The sequence below is a fragment of the Vicugna pacos genome, chromosome 25 (genome assembly GCF_048564905.1).
Source record: "Vicugna pacos chromosome 25, VicPac4, whole genome shotgun sequence".
Lineage (NCBI taxonomy): Eukaryota > Metazoa > Chordata > Mammalia > Artiodactyla > Camelidae > Vicugna > Vicugna pacos.
Window position 1 is genome coordinate 18,537,284 of NC_133011.1, and position 21,035 is coordinate 18,558,318.

The following is a 21,035-nucleotide window of genomic DNA, read 5'->3' on the forward strand; positions in this document are numbered from 1 at the left end:
AGCATAATGTTTGATAACATGCCTAAACTTTATGGTGTACAATTCTACTTTTACTTACCCTGCTTTCTTGAAACCTCCCTTCCTATCTCTTTTGTAAGTTTGCCCTCACACGACTAGAAGAGACATCCTCAGAGATCAGGCTGCCTACAGTTAACCTCTTGCAGTTACTCTATTTCACCTCCTTCCATTTTCCCTCTGGCGATTTTCACAATCTGTATTGTTTGTTAATTGCCCATTTTCTTGCATTCTTATAGTCAGGAATGTAAACTGCCTGGGAGCAGGGACGTTGTTTACCTTATTAACTGCTAACTCCTCAGGGCGTAATACAGTACCTGATATAGCAGTATTCAGTAAGTATTTGCTGAGTGACTGCATGCTAGACAAATGAAAGAAGGAACAGTGAATGAGTACAAAATACACCTGAAATACCCTCTTGTGATACTGAGTATGGACTCGTTCAGACTCTCTTGGTTTACATTCTGTTTCTAATGCTGACAAGTTAGGAAATCCTGGGCAAGTTACTTGTCCTCTACCTCACGTTTCTTCACTTATACAATAGTAATGATAATGGTACTAATTTTATGCCACTTCAATAGGAAGTTATAAGGAGCAAAATGTTTATACATGCCAAGCAGTAGACGCAGTGCCTGGCAAATAGCAAGCACTCTATAAAGGTGAGCTGTGGTCTCAGAACTGTTAGCACAGTGCTCTTTAGATGCATCATTTTATTTGACCATTCAGCTTTAAAACACCATTGACTATTGAATAACTACATGAGGGCATGATATCCTACATGTCAGTATCTTTTGAGGATGACTATTGTTTGAATTGTGCTGTGTTTCCATTCAAATGTGTATCAATGTATGCTTCCTGATCCAATAAATTTGCTACTTAAAATCGCTGTAGGGCTTGATCCTGATAATATTTTTTGGTTATTTGTAAGCTCCTATTTTCTTTGTAATGAAACATCCAACCCAATTCCAGAAAAAGAATGCTGCATTTATTTATGTTGTTTCAACTGAGCTATTAAAGGCTTCCTCAAAAAAAGACAAACAAGGATGTCAGCAAATTGCTATTCCTTCTCTAAACCAAAAAGCACCAGTGAACAATTTTTCTGCCGAATAAGGATTCGGTATTTCTTACACAGGAAAAAAAAAGTCCTACGTTCCCTTATAAGCTCGAAGCTCTCCATAATCACTGTTGTACTTCAGGGGTGACCCAGAGTAGTTCAAGAATGATAATTTCATGATTTGGGGAAGACTTGGAGGATGTAAAGCACTGATAATTGCATATTCAATTATGTTATTTTGGCAGTGTTATTTCAAAAGTTATGTAAAATAATCTTAAACAGCTCCTCTTGAAAGCAGAGTTGGGAGTGATTAAATAAATCTTCTCCAAGTCCTAACTAAGACGGAAAAATAATTTTTTTTTCCTTTTTGGAGAAAATCTGCTAGTGAGTTGACATGAACCATAAAGGTTAAGTTTCAGTGGTGCTTAAATTACTTACAAACATTACTTTTTATTTATTAATATTTTATAATCAATTTGTTTCCCTGCCTGTATAAGGGAGAATCTTATAAATCAAAAGAAAATGTTCAGCCCTAGATTTAGAGGTGAGACAGAAAGTGTCCACCATCAGGACTGGATCAACAAGAAGCTACTCAGTATTTTCCTAGAGATGAAAAAAACACAAGTATAGTAAACAAGTTACTGAGAAATCTCTTAAATTATCCGTAAGAAAATTTCAGTATCTTTTGCACAAAATGACTTCTCCATATTCTGGTATCTAATTAAAAGTATCCTACTTAGTACTGAGCCTGTTAGGATCTAAAAGTAATGTGCCAAAGATTCTTCTCTACATGGTTGAGTTGCCTGGCACATTAGTAAATAATAGAGCATCTCAGGGGTGACAAATTGTACTTCGTCAGTCTCTATCTTCCTTTCTCTGTTCACTACCATAGTTTGGTTGGTTTTGGCTATAAAAGAACATGTTTTAGCAGTTTAACTATCACTTTAAACCATTCTGAATATTGAGGAAGGGAAGGGAAAGGAAAGGAAAGGAAAGGAAAGGAAAGGAAAGGAAAGGAAAGGAAAGGAAAGGAAAGGAAAGGAAAGGAAAGGAAAGGATAAAGAAAACCCCTGGATGCTGTCAACCTGGAGCTGGCCTGGCTCTGACTGATAGGCCATGGTTTTCTACTGTTGATCACGAACAATTTCACTAACAATTAACATCAGACATGATAACTCTTTGACCTTGTTGAAACAAGACAAAAATAAGACCTTTCTGTAATCATGTCTAAGCTTGGAAAAACAAAACAAAATAAAACAAACAAAAAAAACCAAAAACACTGTCCAAACCACCAAAATGACCAAGATTCCTCCATCTCTGATAGTATGAGAGAATGTTGCTTCCCCCTGCCAATCATAGGTTTAAGTGTGTCCCATTCCTTCCACCTTCTAGAAAAAAAAAATTGATACCCAATTATAGGATTGCTCCAATGTTCTGACAGCACTCAATCCAGAGGAAAAACATACTTCCTTGAACCTTTCCAGAACCATCTTGCACAGCCCAAATCCTATAACAAGCCTCTCACTGAGATGCCACGGGGTTCCTCATGGCATGTTATTCTGTTCATTACAATGTACCTATAAACCCAACTTTAACTATGGGGATGTTCCTGATGGACTTTGTCTGGAGGGGACTGACAGTGAGATCCTGGAAAAAATAAATGCCATCTTATCAATGGGTTGCACATGCACCAGAATATCAAAATACAGTAAGCAATTCTGCATGACTTTCAGTCATTTAAGTAATCACTAAGTAGTCCTTTAAGTAATAGTAAATGGCATCATCTTTTCCTTATAACAGTTTTACCAGTTTGGTTTTTCAGCGAGCTCTCTCTCTCTCTCTCTCTCTCTCTATATATATATATATATATATATGTATATAAAATTGTATGATGTTCATACCCCCTATGCTTTCTGGACATCAAACAATGAAATACTTTACAAGTTCAATGCTCTGTCTATTGAATTATGAAAGGAGGTCAGGTCTTTAGGTTGTGTAAGGCAATGGGGTCACACAGTTCAAAGAGATGGCGATTTATGTTTTATATAAAATGTGTCCTTATATCTGCAGCAATCTCTTTTAGGATAAGACTTTTGGAGTTAAATATACTTGTCTTCAAATACAGCATTTATTATAAAGGCAATATAACCTTAAAAGATGACCTAAAAGACATTATAGGCTTTTAAATACATTTCTTAAAAATAATCTGAAAGTCAAAATATAATCAACCTCTTCTTTCACAGAAAGTGTGCCAATAACAGAAAACAATGGATAATATATATTATTAAATCATATTATGCCCACTAAAAAATTCTTCTATAATAGTTAAGGTTCCCTAATACCTGGTATTAGAAAAAGAGGCGCCTTGGATAATAGATTTAAACATTAAAATGATACTTTTTATTTTAAACTAATAATATATATTCTGGCAATACAACAGTGCTTGGCTTAAGTCAGATTTCCAATAAAACTTAGTTATTTTCCTCTTCACACAGTGACCATAGCACATTTTGGCAATTACAAAGAACACACTAAGTTGTGATAATTTTACTAATATATTGTTGTTAACCTGTTAGTCTGGGGAAGAGAAGCACTAGGAAGTTCAAAGTTCCAATTTATAATTAGGAGGGGTATTTTCTCGAAAATGAGATGACATCTTGCTAAAAATGAAAAGTAATTAGTGCTAAATTTTTAAAGAAAACTCATGTTTTTATACTATTACATATAATCTATGCATGAGATAACACCAGCTTAGGACACTGTCCGGTACTCAGTAAGGACTCAGTATACTTTATCTATTATTGTTGTCATTATTTAAAAAGAGATTATTCCTTAAAGTCAGACCTATTTTGAATTCCCAGCAGCCCTTCTATTTATTAGTTCTCTGGCTTTATATATGTTACAAATTTCTTTCTTTCAGTTCTTTAATTATTAAAATGGGGATAATATGACTTATCTTGCAGAATTATTACAAAAATTAGCATGGAAAGCACCTAGCATAGTGCCTGGCATTTTAAGTTTTCAGTAAATGGTAGCTGTTGCTATTAGAGTATATATTATACAAAGTCAGTGTCTGCAAAAACATGCCGTTAAAATAGGTTTTGTGTGATTTACTCTCAGAAAGTCATTGATTAGGACTGAATATTATTATTTATTATAAGGCAAACCCATCTTGACTCCACTGATAGCAAGAAAATCCAGCTCTTTAGGGAATTACAATTATGGCAATACAGAGAGATACAAACACATTTCCTCAGATGAAGAAAAAATACGATATCTGAGATAAAGTGCCTCAACATTTATGCCTGTCCTGTTTTTTCATTGCACAGAACTTTCATTTTCCAAAGCTTTTTATGAATGTTATTTTTGATCATGAAAGGATTTATGAAGGTGATGTTTTATAAAAGACAGATGGCTGTCGATCTCATAAAGGAAATCTGGTTAAGAGGAAAAAAACACATTTTATTCTCTTTTTAAATGCACTCAAAATATATTAATAAATAAAACCTAAATAATCAATGTGACCTTAAAAAATAATATAAAAACATTGATCTGTTAAATTTATAAAGTAAATACACAAGTCCTAAGAAAATCGCTTCTGACTTACAGGGTAGGGCATAACAGAAGGAGCTATTAAATCAAGAATATAAAGAAAACTGAGTGGGGGAGTAAACCATTTCTAAGCTTAGGTATACTAAATCAGCTTAAACTAAATGTTAAATAGTGAATTATATCCCTGATTAACTAATCAAAAAGTACCAAATGACCACATTTTTATCATTATGAGAGCTCATTTTGGCACTAAGTTATAGCTACTGAATATGAGCCCAGGATATGACTATTATGTTACAGGTTGTATTAAACTGTACTAATTGTATTAATACTTATTTGAAAGCCGGTATCTTTTTTGTTTCTGTGAGTGGGGATGAGCACACATCTACATAATTATAAAATAATATTTTTAAAAGTTGTCACTAATACAGCTCAAATCAACTCAAATAAACTACTTTTTAAAAAGAATCTGAACACACACTTACAAACATAAAACTAAAATAGAATTATTCAATCAGTCAGCAATAAAAATACAAAGGGATTAAGAGGCATAAATGTGATCTGTGTCCTCAAAAAAGCACTCACTATTATTAAACTCACAAGGCAAATAAAACAATACAGCATATTATACGTTCTGAAAAGTCTCGCAAAAAGAGCAAGTGCAATCATAGAAAAGACGGTAGTGATCCCTATGAGAATAAATTATCAAGAAATGGAGAAATGGTACTTAAGATGAGAAGACTTAAAGAACTGAAGATGAGTAAAAACCATTTAAGAATGGAAGTTCAGGAGGCAGTGAGAGAAAGAATGTGATGGCAATCAGAGTAGGCACTGGGGAGTAAGAGTCCATGAACCAGAACACAGGGTAGTTTTAAAATTGATTTACTGTAGGCATCATGTGTTCTTGAAGAGCTGCAATGAAAGCAGTGCTTTAGGAAAATTATCCAACTGGGACAGGTAGAATGTAAGGCCATCTGTCCATTTTTAACATGAGCCCTGGCTCTATCTCCAAATTTGTTATAAGGTTTAGGTAAAATGTGTATATGATTCAAATATACAAATGTTTGGCTTCTTTAAGCTCTGGAAATTGTGCCTTATTATAGACTGAAAGTACAAATGTAAATAAAAATAAATACACTATTAGAAAACCTAAAATATGAGATAAAATATGGTAGGAAAAGGACCCTTTACTCTGCTGGGCATAGTGCTAATTGTATATTATTCACTGTCTCCAATTTTCACTTCACCTCTGCCATGTAATGTTGATGACAGTAATAATGGCAGCACTTTCATGGTTGAGCTACACAAAACTATCAATATTCATCATTTTAATCCATCTGAATAAAAGTTATCTAACTGAACACATCACTTTCTAAGTGGCTGTGCTGAAGTGTAATAAAGCTCTGGCAGTGGTACACCACTACAGAAGCACAAGTTGGGTGTCATCTACTGGCTGATAAGTGCTGAGATAAAGCAAATCAAATATTTTCTGGTCTGTTCTCTAAGTATTTCTAAACCCAATGTGCTTTAAACGTCTTTGTGCATAACCATGTTTGACTTATATTTTTCATGTAATATAAGCTTAGGGCATCAAAGATTTTCCTATCTTGTGTTAAAAAAATAAAGAAGAAAATATTAAATTGGATGTTAATGTAATAAACAGGGTTCATGTTCACCTTGGAAATTTTATATGTTTCTCAAATTTCATTTAGTAGCTTATTGATCCTGCGAAATTCACAGGGAATTGGTCTGATAAAGTCATATGAAGCAGAATGTGGTTTTATGGAACTATTATCATACCAGATAAAAGATATAATCATTAGAAACAAATAAACATTTTCTCATTTATAATGGAATACAACAAACTTAATATATAAGGAATTTTTTTAAAAATTCTGAAACCATCTGAGTGTTTTTTCAAAAAGTTAATGTTATGATGATAGGACCCGGATAATTCTATACAAAGAATTGAAATTGAAATTCTTCGTAAATTATTTCGGAGGAGTAAATGCTATGAACTTAATGATGTGGAACAGCCAGTTAAAACTGTAAGATTCTACAATAGATACAGTTGTGAAACAAGAGTATAACTGAATGAGAAATATGATCCAAAGCAGAAAGATATTGGATGCTAATTTTAGAAAGTCTCACAGCAGGCTGACTAGATTAAACATTTTATATTGAAAAATATATTGATGTTTTAAAATTACATGCAATAAAATATGAACAGCTGGTTTTCTTTTATGGGTTTTGTGCAAAAATGATTATATTTTACCGGAGTAATTACTGACTGATTTATTTCCTATTCCCATTTACTTGCATTTTAATGTCTCTAAATGCTTAGAAGAGGTCATTCTTTGCAAGTAAATGTATTTGAAATGACAAAAAAGTGTCACATTTTAATACCTTTTCAATCATTGGTTAAATATATATAAAAACTCAATTTTGCAGGACAATTTCAAACAGTGGCCAAACGAAAGAGAAACTCTTAGATAATACTAACCGTGATAACTGAGCACAAAAAAGCCACTTGTTGTAAAATCACTGTGGAATTTGATTAGAATCTGATTTGAAGTGCTGTAGACTGATTCCAAAGCAGTATTGCCACTGAATTGCCCGATCTGAGGTGAGTTTTGGTCTGGTCCATCCCTATCAGAGGGAGACAGAGCAGGGAGGGGAAAAAAGTTAGAGACTGAGTTTGATTTTTTGCTAAGTTTTACACAAAGTTTAATGAAAATATTACATATGAAATGATAAAAATGCAGTAAATGAAATAACCATTGAGTGTCAAATCATATTGGTATATTTTATTTTTATTTAAGTGATGACATACTAAAAAATATAAAATATAAATCACATTTTTACCTAAATAAAATGTACCTAGATTAATTGTAATTAAATAAATTGTCTTTGGTTTTTGACCAAACCCAGATCCTCTCAAATACTTGAGATCTGCCCTCTTATGTTCTTCAAAATAATCTTGAGACTCAGAGATTAAATTTAGAAAGAATTTTAAAACTCATATGATAGTTCCATTAACCATTTGTCAACAATTAATTCAGATATTTTCTTCATATTTTAAATAGAAATATTTCAATTAACAGGATGCTAATAATGCTAATATAATATCTTATGATGAATTATTATGACAGAAATTCAGTTGAATTAAATAATCATTATTAGAATATAGACTGTTAAATTTCACTGGTTATGTAAATAGAGAACTTTCTTACCTTAAACTCTGATTTAATTCTTTGTTTTTATACATTATTTTAATAATAAATTTAAATCTTTTTTTCACCTATAAAGTTTTTGTTCTACATGTTTAGCTACTTCATGGGCAAATAAGCTAAAACGTATTCTCGTTTGTCTCATTCTGCAAAATGCATACTGTCACCCTCAGTTACTCACCCCAATTCAAACATCAGACAGCAATTTGTACAGAAGACTGTGATATATTTTCATCCCTACCTTGTTTCACTGTTATATATAGTTGAATCAATCAATGACAATGGTCCTGGCTTACCATACTGTAATGAAATCATAGATTGGTTCTGTTTGAAGGACAGTAAAATTGATGTAGATTCCATTCCCAGGGGGTACTCTTACAAGCCAAAAACAGTCTTGAAAGTTTGGATATTCATCGGGATACCCAGGAGAGTAAATGGTACCATTCATTGCAGTTATATTCCCTCCACAAAGAGCTACAGACAAGATACAAAACAAAATGCTTAAAAGAATCACAATAAACTGATTATAGAGAAAAGGAAACCATTTCATATCTCTTAAACACTTAAAAATATATCTATATTATGTTTTACCACAGTTAAGGTTATAAAATGAAGCTGGTAACCATGAACCAATCTTGGTGAGCTTTTATTTATCGTTCAATATGAAGTATGCTACACAGTTACTATCACTAGATTAGTAAATTACATTGTATTCCCTTTTTCCAAATACTTTATCCACTGTTCAACTTTCATCTTATGTCATATATAAATATAAGGCCTTATAAGAGATTCAGGTCATTTTTATTTACATTTATATTTATTTTTTTAAGTATTTATCTATTTTTTATTTTTCAGAAAAAATGAGAACAAGTTCAGCAGCAGTTTCTAGTTTATAGGTTTATGTAAGCATGACTATTAAATCTACATACATGCACCCACACAGACACCACAGAGGAGAAGCTCTAAAGTGTTAATCAATTTTATTTTTATTTCCAATAGGAAAGGTTAGGATTCCTGCCAATAATGACAAAATCAGTTATTCACTATGGAGCCTTAAGGGCTTTGATATGGGTACTAACTGTAATTCTTCAACCGAAAGAAAGACTGTATACTTAGCATCCTATTTGAAGACGAAGACAAAATTGAGGGCCAAAACAAGAATTATTAAACACAGATGATATCTCTGAAAAGACAGCTTCAAGTCAGACGCGTACCTTCACACCTTGGGAGTGGATGATTCCAATTACGACTCACTCCATGAAGGCAAGTGAGAGCTGAATTTCCAATCAGAGTGTATCCAGGGAAACATTCAAACGAAATGGTTTGACCCACAGTAAAATCACTGCCAATTACAAAACCGTTTCGAAATGGGCGTGGATCAGGACAGCTTTGCAACTGATAGGCTGAAAAAGGGAAGAAGAAAAATGTTTTTCCTTTCTGAATTTCAAAAGACCACAGATGGGTACTATTTGCAACTTGGAAAATAGATGTAGTACTGCTTTCAGCTGGTTATAAATAGTAACTTAAGTTATGATCAATGATGTCGACTGTATGGTGTGAGTTTCTTCTTATGTCTAGGGTTTTCATATTTAAAATGTTATTACAATTCATAAAAATACATTCAGTGTTTTCACCCACTTAAGAAATCTATCTAAATTAGAAGTTTTAATGAAAATATAAATTACCCTTACAGCCACAATTTTAATCAAACATATTTTCTTATTCCCTATATAGAATGCAATTGCTTCCTGGTTATACTGCATGCACATATAATAAAAGAAATATACGTGTAAGCTTAATTCTGAGCCTTTCTAAATTTTTTAAACTATTTTTTTCTAAAAGAAACAAACCACACTATCTCTCTATTGAGTTTCTCTAAGGAAGTTGTTTAATAATACAAGGCACCGAGAAACAAATTTCCTTCTAATATAAATTTTGTACTTCACTTATATTTTTGGCACTGTAGTGTACCTGTGTGTTTATTTGTTAATACTGCTCTTGTTCTACATTCTACACGAGATCAAAGTTTCTTTTTGTTTTATCATTGTATTCTAAAAGCCTTGCTGATTGCCTTTTAAATAGTAGATACTTAATAAACACTGCTGAATAAATTCTGAACCTAAAAACAGTGTATATACTCACATATTATTATTTGAGACTTTATTTTTCAGTTCAAAATTATATTATAATTAATAAAATTACCAGCAATCAGAGAGTACTTTGTTACTGACCATTAAATTCTAAATTCCTCAAATAAAGAAATTTACATTTGAAGTTGAATAAGCTACCCTAAATTATTTATTTAAATATTACTCTAATTCTTAAAGGTTTCAGAATGAACAATCCTTTTAAGACGTTAAGTGCTTTTATTTCTAGTCTGTCTTTTTCATTTGAATTAATATTCCACGCACACAAAAAAATATCAAAATGAAGAGAGTCATTTCAATTTAAGACAAGTATATATCATTCGATCATTAGGAGTTGGGATATTATTCTATTAAATAAACCCTTTCAATTTTCACTCACATTTAAAAGATAATTTTTTCCAATTTTATTGAGATATAACTGACATACAGTACTGCATGAGTTTAAAGTTTACAGCATAATGATTTTACTTAGACGTATTATGAAATGCTGACTACGAAAAATTTAGTTAGGTAGATACTTTTGAACAGGATATGACTCGTAGACAAATGTGTGATCCTGTGATAAATTACACAATGTTTTACCTGTCTATGCTTTTGAGTTTAATAGGGAAGTATAGGAAATAGATTTTAAATGTTCAGGAAAACAATTTCCATCCTAATATCACATACAATACAGGGCTTAACAAACCCAATACTGTTGCTAGTAATGTTAACTTTGGAACCAAGTCCTTTAGTAGAAGGGTACACTTAATTGTATACTATTCATATTTCCAAAATTCAGAATGTTTTTGAAAATTATCTAAAAATAACATTGATTCTGTGAATCTGTACCAATTAACCTATTTCTTAAAAAAAAAGTCATTAGTTCAATGACAAATTCAGTAAAAGAGGAGACAGTTTCAAAATTCAATGTTTTTCACAAATAATATCTAGTGATCATTGTAATACATTATGACTCATGTCAATAATACTAGTATTGCATAAATAATAGTTAATAAGTTTATTATGGGAATAATGAATCTTTTATCAATGACACATTGACTGAAAAATGTAGTTAATAAAGCTCAATAAATTAATAAATTCTAGTTTTACCTCATTCAAATAAGAACAATGTTTTGAGAGGCAGAGGACAGTGAGTGCAAGGTAAAGAAGATGAAGCCAGGTTTAAGGTAAACAGCAAAGTGCCTGGCATGGCCCCGTGTACTTGCTAGAGAAGGACCACAAATACATCTTTGAGTCTCATAGGAATAGAATGGAATCAAGGAATGTTCTGTTATTCTATCATTATAGAGTGAAAGAAAATAACTGTACATGTAATAGATGAGCACCACAAAATATCTTTTCAATACACTCATTTTGATATAAAAGCAAGGATAAGTCTTGGATAACCAGCCTGCTTTTTTTGACTGCCTTTCCTTGACTTGTTTAATTTGAGCGTGTATTCAATCAGTCCTTTTTTCATGTTTAGAATTTTTAAGGCCTCAGAAAGACATCACTTCCCTTTATATAATTGCCTGAAAACTGCATTATTAAAAAATCTTCCTAATTATAGCTGGCCTTGTTTTTGGTTCCTTTATCTTTCTAAAACACAATATAGAAAACACTTAGAGTTAGTTAGACTGGTAATAGCTATTTGGAGACTAAATAAGGTTTCATTTTTTATTATTCCTCTCACCTTGGTATACAATGTGGAATCCTTGTTTGTTTTGTGAATAGTCACTGTGAAAATACAAGCTGGTTTCATGGGTCGTGCTAAATAGGGAAGATGGTATTTGAGGACCACTGAGTCTGCCAATGACAGTACTAGTTTCTGAGGACCCACTTCTTACTTCCAAATAATCATGTATGGTCTCTGTAGAAAAATTTACAAACTGGAGATGTACACCTAAAGAAGAAAAACAAACATAAAACTGCTTTATTCTTTTACCAAATTAAATGCATGCACATATACAAACACACATGCTTGCATTAATGTACTTAAGATACGTTCCCATTTAGGCTGAGAGGTATGATCTCAGAATCTGGGCCTTGGGTTTGCTGTCTGCCCAGGACTATTAGTTTTGCTACAGTTCAAAGTAACAGAATACTGCTCTCAAATGCCCACTGTTTGTCACAGGGGAAAATCTCTTTCATTTTACTACAATGTCATTATACTAAAATTAATCAGGAAAGTGGCTTTCTTGCTTTTTCATACCATTTAAAGTTATAGCAACCAATTTTTAAAGATAAAAAGCCACTTGATAATTTGTATTTTGTGAAGGCCAATTTGAGGCCAAAATATGATTGTAAATTTTTATGTTAATATAATCAGATTTCATGACTGTAAGAAATTGCTCATTCATATATAGGGGATAAATTAACTTCTCCAAAGTATTATTTTAAGGCATGTAATTTTCAGTGTGCTTGTTTAGTATTTTGCTTGTCAGAGGATAATGCCAAATTTTATATAATATTTGTAATCAAGTATACAGACCATTATTATATGATATCATACTATAAAATAGTCTCAATATCATTACAAACATAACTAAAATAGGAGATAGTGAATTGTCTCTGGGATGGAAACAATAAAATGAAAGCCTCATTGAGGTATGTTTCCCTAATTCAATTAATATTCAATTTCAGTGAATTTGATGTTTTCTTTTTTAATAACTACCATTTTCCAAATTGTTAATAATAAAATCTGACATTAATTGTGTTTTCTTTTTGCTAGGCACTGTTTTAAGTTCTTATACATGCTGACTTATTTCATACTCAGTTACTCATGAGAATGAAGAAACTGAGGTACAGAGAGGCTAAACAGTAAGTGTTCACGACATTCTAAAAGAGGCGAAATCCAAACTCAGACTTCCTGGCTCTTGAGCTCTTACACTGGGGCTCTCAAGTAAAGTCACATTTTGTTACTAGAAAAAGAGTTATGTAGAAACTCTCTTTCTGTTCCATGAACAAATAAATTTGAGAAATACTGAACATATCTGCTTTAAAATATTAAACACATTTCTGTACAATCAGACAAACTTCTTAGAACTCTGAACACACTGCCTTAGTATGTGAAGCTCCAACATGTACATATTCTCTTAAATTTTCCCAAGTCCCCTTTTCAGAAATTATCTTATCAATAATTGTTTCATGAATATGAGAAAATACTTCTTTAATCATTGATATGTGCTCAATTTTCTTTTAAAAATGTATAAATTATTTGTTCAAATATATTAGGATCAATATTTGATTTAATCAAAACTCAAAACAGTGGGATTATTTAAATGTAACCAAATCAGAAAGTCTCATATTTTCCTTTCTAAAATAGAGACAAAAATTATTTTTAATTTTTAATAAACTTGGTTTTTAAAATCAAGGAAGCTTTAGCAAGAGGTAAGTTGAAGATGATATAATGATACTATTGAAAATATGTTGCATAATTTATTTTAAAATAATTCACTTAGTTCCATAAGCCACACGAGATGAGCCCCCTTAAGTGGCTAGTAAGAGACATAAGAATAACCATACTGTTTCAAACCTGTTATTCATTTACATCAGTATCCTTTTTCAATCAATAGGCATAGAATTTGACCGGAACTTCAAACTAGGGTGTTTCCATGTTGCAGCCAGAATAATCCTCATTAGAAAGCCTGTCAGCACCCCTCTCTCAGTGGCCTTCTGTTCCCCCCAAACCTCAGGCCAGTCACATAGTGTCCAGGCTCATTGCATTTCTTTAGCTTTTTTATCTGCAGCGTTCCATGTGTCACTCTGTTTACCCAGAATTTCCCGTTCCCCACAGGATGTCCCTCTTTATTGGGCTGACTCTTCCTTGTCTTTAATGTCACAATTTAGGCATTACTTCCTCTGGAAAAACTTTTCTGTGTTTCCTATACTAAGCCAGATGTTGGTACTAAATACAATCCTGTACCCTTTATTATACTTCACTGTAATAGTGTATTTGACTATCTGTCTCCTCATTGTGACTGTAACTTATCTGGAGAAAGGTATAAAGCCCATTTTACTATATATTTTATCCCCAGCATGTAGCACAGTACCTGAAGTATATGTAAATACTCCACGTAGAACTGTCAAAACATGAGTTTCTTTGAATTTATGTAAAACATTTAAACGTGAATTTTTTATTCTGAATAAAATTTTAGGTAAAAGAGGTATGGAAAAGCTGTCCTCAATAATTGAGATAGTACAGAATTTCTTAATTGCTCTAAATCCCTCAGGTTTGTACTTCAAGGAGTGTCTTCTTGTCCTAATCTTTTGTGATTTAATAAGTCTGTGCTCAATCTAGCACTCCTATTTATGCACTTACAGATTAAGGGAAAATGAATGAAGAATATGTTAGTGATACAAAGAGAATTTAATTTATTAAATGCAATATGTCCAAAACACTGGGAATTGTATTATTAGAATTAGAAAGGCATTACATCCACATGGGTACTTGAACCTAACATTAGAAAAATGTACTACTTTTCAAATATAAAACCTTATTACTTACAATGAATTTTGGATGAATTTAACAGACTATCAGAAAATAATTTATCTGTGTACTACCTGGTTACAAGAAGAAGAAAAGAGTTACAAAAACAATTTACATGAAAATCATGTTGAATTACCACTGCCACATACATCTAACTCAGGCTATATCCATACATATCAACTGCAAAATATCATGTTTGTCTATTTGTGAATATTTCATAAGTTCTTATTAGACTTTGATATTTCTTTTTAAGGATATATTAACGATGTTGAAAATTCTTTCATGTGTTTTTAATATACATACCAAAACCTACGGGCAGCTTTATTGTCCACGTGCAATCTAAACTGCTGGGGTAGTTTCCAGGAAACCCAGGGCTGAGGATCACACCACTGAAATCTGACATAGCACCACCACACTGGGCTGCAAGAGAACAGAAGTTCCACTTAAGCCAAAGGAGTAGAATATGTTACTGTTTTAAAAACAGATTTATATCATTTCAAGTCTTAATCAAGTCTCTAAATTAAAACTCGATATAAATTTGAATATTGTCAATTCTCATTCACCACACACCAGTAATCAAATATAATCAACTGATTTTGTAAAATAGTGTAAAAAAGTAACTTTTCCTTCCTCAGTAATACATACAAGCTAAATCAATTATTGCATAGCAAGAAGGAGCTCATGAGCAGTGAATATGATCAAACAGGGAATACAGGTCCATTTCCAAAAAGGGCGTGTAATTTAGAATAAAATCAAGCCAGCAACATCCATTCTAAGTATTGTCTGTGAAAGATTCATTTTCACAACCTTTCCTTTGTTTCCTTTTTGTGAGGAGGCTAACTAAAGATTTTTAAGAAAAATAATGGTTTCCACTGGTACTATGTGAGGGATTCACATTCTATAGGATATGGCCTTAATTTATCCTGACAGAATCTAGACAAAAAATAGGGAAGTATGAAACAAGTAAAATATGCACCGAAGTTTGAGAATTTAGGCATAATTTAAAAGTATGCTTGTTTTAGAATCCTTAGTATACTGATTTGCTATTGATAAGCTAAGCTAAAATTATAAGAACCAATCATTACTCAAGTTTTAATTTTACATGATTAAATAGAACTATTTAACATATATTAGCAAAATAATTGCATCTTGGAAGCCAATTCTTTCCTCTAAATGTGCATTTTTATCATTCCATCATAGAAGGACTAAAATACACATTTGTTAATTGTAGGTTGAAGAATCAAATTCTACAACTGTACATCAAGTTGGAAAGTTATCTGCACACTTTCCTGCAGTTTCACTCATTTATTTCTTGTTAAAAACAGCAACAGATAGATACTCAGACTTCAGGTTATACATCATAAAGGCAAATTCAGTAGAACAAAACGATATCAATAATCAGTTTGACAGCTATCTTTAACTATATGAATCGAATAAAGTATCTATCAAGTAGATTTTGCTAGGAAGATAAATATACACTTGTAGTCTATCTGCATATAAATCTTTCTTTTAAACTTGTGATTTCCACTGAGGTCTAGATACATCCGTATACTTTCCCATTCTTAAATCTCAGTTCATACATCCTTAAACCACAGCAATTATATATATACCATTACTATTCACCAATTCATTCTCCTAAAATTTGATAATCCACATATATTCATCATATAATCTGATAACTAAGGAGTACTAGAGAAAATATTTTGTCCTATCTAAAGTGTTTTTAAAATGTCTGGCAAAAATGCAACCATAGGATTGTTGAGTGAAAGAATCCAAGGACTCTCTTTGGCTTTCTTGCCTTCACAGTTTCAAGTGTTTGAACTGCTCATTGGCCCTCTAATTCTTTCCATCTCTTTAAATATGATCTGAAAATCCTGTCCTCTGCACTGCCCACCTTTCTAGCATGTAAATCCCAAAATCAGAGGAGAAAGAAACAGAGAATAAAAAGTAAACAGATAATGAAGGAGAAAGAAAAAGCATGACAAACCATGAAAGACACATAAAGAAGAATCCAAAAAATGCACCTGCCTTCAGCTCTGCAAGCATGTCTGCTTCCTCAGGGGCTCTGCAATTGCACAGAGCCCTAGTCCTTGAATGACAATGCTGTGTTTTACCAGTGGTTTCCTCGTAAATTCTTTTAAGCCCCATTACACTCTTTTTCTTAAGGACACAATCATAGCTCAGTCTTCCAAGATGAAATCATCTTTGATTCTTCCTTCAGATTTGTCCCTATCATCTACATATCTCAGGTGACTTTTCCTTTCTTCCATCAAAATATCTGGCAAACCTTTTATTTTCCAGTTCATGAGGCTGTAACTCTGTTACCTGATGACTAGAGTTTTAAGACATTCTCTGAATCAGCCTCCTGCCTTCAGTTTCTCCTTGTAATACAGCCATGATGTCAATTCAAATACTCTGTCTATCAAATACATTACAAGCTAATTGTCTAAACTTTATAAATACAAAGAGAGAGTAGAAAAGAAAGTATCCTGTTATTCCACTACCCACAGGTGACCTATCTTTATATTTCTTTTTCTCTGCGGAGAACTATGTATACGATGTTGCATCTATGTGTATTTGTATGTGAATGTATGTAATGAAAATAGGATCATACTGTGAATCACCTTAAGCTCTTTGATACTTAACTATATATTGTAAACTTTATCCATGTCATTAAATTGAAAATGAAAAAAAAGATATGAAGCATTTACCTCAAAATATCATTTCCATAAAACCTGACAAAAGGCAAACAATATGAAAGAACATCATATACAAGGTGTATCTTTAAAATATGAGCAACTTATAAATGATTTATAGTTCTTTAACTTACCCAAACAAATTGGGATTGGGTAATTCCATCTTCTTACTGGCCCAGGCATACATGTAATGTGAGAATGACCCTATATAAACATGACAATGCAGTTCAGTTCACATTTTAAAAAGTCCAAATTAAAACATGAGATATTTACTGATTATTATGAAAATAAGCTTAATAATGTATTACATTTTAATTCTTTAACTTCAGTAGAAATCTTAGTGTGACAAAATAAGAAAGGTAACTATATACACTTGTGATAAAATGTAAAACATAACAAGGCTTTGATAGAAAAATTAAGATTCCATATCACATTAGAATTGTGGTTTTAACATTCTTCTACCAAAACATGTTATACTAAGGTACTGTAATAATCATGCAAGTGAAATGGCCATATACATAGTGGTTTATAATAAATTGCTGTAATAGTCAAGGTGAGATAGACAAAGAATAATTATAAAATTCTTTCATAAAAGTATACAAAGTCAATTAAGGCAGAGTAAATTTTAAATTGAAATATGAAGTCCTGAAAAATCTGATTGTACTTCTGAGACTAATAATTTGTGATATATCTTTAAAGACTATAAATTATTCATTTTTAATTTTGCCCCCATTAAGGAATTTATTTACTTTACATGTGAAAAAGTTTCTGCCTCATTTGTTTTTCTTAATTTATTAATAGATCTATCCTTTAGGGAGATTTTTATGAGACCACAGATTGGAGTCCTTCCAAAAAATACACAAAAGAGGATCAATATAAATACATAAAATCAGAATATACATTGCACATCCACTTTTTAGCAAAATTTATTTGTAGTTGATTTTTACTAATTTGGGGAAATTATTATCAGAAAGTTTCATTTAATGCTTTAAGCAGCACTTAATTTTTATTTTCAAATTCTAAAAATCCAGGAGCTCAGTTGTCACATCCTATGTGAACAAAGAGAAAAGTGAAGTAAAAATTAATTTTGATTCAAAAATCATTTTTCTATACTTGGGGATAAAACAAATTTAGTCTATTCCAGCTATGTCTCTTATGCATATGTTTTATTGACAAATTGAATACTTTTTGATTTAAGGTTAAGTTATGCAGCCTGAGATCAATATTGTTTTAAAACTTGTGTTTTATCAATCACTGATCTGTTACAATATTCTGAAAGGGTAATAAAATCAAAACTAAAATTTTAAAATAGACTTACCTGAAGAGAATAGCCTTGATCACACTGAAAGGATACCACATCACCAACCATATATCGGTCTCCAATTTTAATTCCATTGCTAGGAGTTTGTGGTTCAGGACAAGAATCCAAACCAATAGCTAAAAATATTTAATGATAATAATATAAGTGACTTTCAAATTATGAATGCTTAAATCATGCATATTAAATCACCAAAATTGAATATTAGTGTCATTAAAAGTAGATTTTACATTGGGACATTAAGAATGTCCTGTGACAAGATTTAACTCTATATGTTTAGAGCAATGTGCTTTAGAACTCCACCATAAAGCTATTTCTTTGAATTTTCATGACACCAACCACTAATTAATTAGCTGTGTAATTATACCTAAATTCTTTAACTCCCAGCTTAAATGTCTTCTGTAAAACAAAAATTAAAATTCCTAAAAAGAAAATCTCTAAATAAAATCATTTATTATGATAATAAAATGAAATTATATTCATAAAACATCCTTAGTAAAATGAATAAAAATTACTTGCTATTTTGTCCATATCACCTGGTTCCTTCTTCCTTCATACAGAATAAGCTTTTAAATTCATGAGATATGTTTTAATGTAGTAATTATATGTAATATTTAAAAAGTGTAAGTAAGATTTGTTCTCCAGACATAGAAAGGAGAAAAACATGTAGCTTACTGAGACCTTAAAGTATTATGTAGTATTAAAATTAGCTATTTATGAAAGGGAAATAACGATATAATTCAAAACACTTCCATTATTTTTACATTGACAGTTTATTTTTCAACATAAAAGAATAAAAACATACTAAAAGTAAAAGGTTTTTCTAAAGTGATTCACTTAAAAGCTTAAAAAATTACTTGATACTTTTTCCAAAACATTTTTTCAAACATGTGAATGTATCACTATTAAAACCTTTTTATCTTTAATAAAAGTCAGTGTTTATTATCCATGTCTTTATAGTTAATATTCTGAACTAATCTAATGCATATTCAAATGAGTGGTAGGAAACAGTCATCACTCCAAATTCATTAACCATAACATAAACACACACACACACACAATGATACATATATATATTCATTTAAAAGCACATTAAAATAGCACAGGGAAATATATTCAATATCTTGTAGTAGCTCATGGTGAAAAAGAATATGAAAATGAATATATGCATATTCATGTATGACTTAAGAATTGTGCTGTACACCAGAAATTGACACAATATTGTAAACTGACTTTATCTCAATTAAAAAAAAAACACACACACACATATTAAAAATTAAATCCTTAAGTATGACAATACATCATATATTGCCTCACTCCTTTTTAAAAATTATTTTATTTATTTTTGTGGGGGGAGATACGGAGGTAATTACATTTTCTTATTTATTTTTAGAGGGGGTACTGGGAATCGAACCCAAGACCTTGTGTATGCTAAGCATGCACTCTACCACTTGAGCTATACCCTCCCCCTCCTTGTCTTACTCCTTGACTAACATATTTCCCTCGAAGGACATGCTCATAACATAGCACCCACCTTCTACATCTCCTTGGCTGCATTTAGCATAAACTAATAATGAATAATTATGCAATTAGTTGTTCAATATTCATCTCCCCTCTGAGCAAGTAAGTTCCATGAGGGCAGCTTGACATATAGAATCGTAAGGAAGCACTCAATAAACGATGGTTGTAGATGAATGAATAATATAAAAAAGAAAGTACATCCCTATTTTGATTATTTCATAATAAATACAAATGTCTGTCTCTGCAAGTGGAAAATCCTTTCTTTATCTAATAAAAAAAGCAATGGTCAGAATAACTTAAAATGATGCCAAATTAAGTGACATTAAAGGGTAGAAAATTACATAAAAGCAGAAACAATAGAATGAGGATTAGATTAGATAGTAAGGCAGTAAAGAGGAGGAGTAAATTGGTCATTTGGGAATGCATTTGAGGTGGTCCTGAAGGTGATTAGGGGAGTTTATGGACTAGAATTCCAAGGCTTGGTGCTGCAATTAGCTAGGCCTTAAACATACGTCAAGTTACATATTTCTTGATTTTTTTGTAATCTTGAATTTATAGAACACAGAAAGATAAGTTACCATTAAACTGCGATTTACTTTAAAAATTTTAAGGGTTAATGCCTCATTGCCCCAACTAGATTTTGAGATCCAAGAAGAGATGAACAGTCTTACATTTATTTTCTTCTCATTTAATATCCATTAATGGTGCTTACACATTAAATTCATCTGGTTTCATAGAGCCCTTTTCAGGAATTACTGAATCCAAACAACATGAGTTTTGATATAAATATAAATGTCCTGTCAATATGATTTCACTTTTCTTTGGTACAATCTTAGTTTTTTGGGAATCCTGAACAGCATATTTATTACCCTTTACATTAAGGTCATTTTTGTGGTCATTCTTACTGAGAAAGTCAAATTTAGTACACATTCATTTCTCCTTTCTTTCTATTAAGCACTCCATCTAGGGACATATACACAGAAACTACTAACATCCTCAAGTAGCAATTTCTTCGTCTGGGAGGATGGTAA

General features: G+C 31.6%; 1 protein-coding gene across 3 annotated transcripts in view; it reads right to left on the minus strand.

Annotated features, from left to right (window-relative positions):
- Positions 1 to 21,035, minus strand: part of CSMD3 (CUB and Sushi multiple domains 3) — a 1,005,695-nt gene that overhangs the window by 86,891 nt on the left and 897,769 nt on the right. For all 3 annotated transcript variants that reach the window (XM_031691263.2, XM_072949624.1, XM_072949623.1), the window contains 7 exons: positions 18,484 to 18,602; positions 17,300 to 17,369; positions 14,773 to 14,889; positions 11,674 to 11,883; positions 9,066 to 9,254; positions 8,148 to 8,325; positions 7,125 to 7,270 (listed from right to left, as the gene is read on the minus strand). In XM_031691263.2, the coding sequence (XP_031547123.1) occupies positions 7,125 to 7,270; positions 8,148 to 8,325; positions 9,066 to 9,254; positions 11,674 to 11,883; positions 14,773 to 14,889; positions 17,300 to 17,369; positions 18,484 to 18,602 (1,029 nt within the window). The remainder of the gene's footprint in view (positions 1 to 7,124; positions 7,271 to 8,147; positions 8,326 to 9,065; positions 9,255 to 11,673; positions 11,884 to 14,772; positions 14,890 to 17,299; positions 17,370 to 18,483; positions 18,603 to 21,035) is intronic.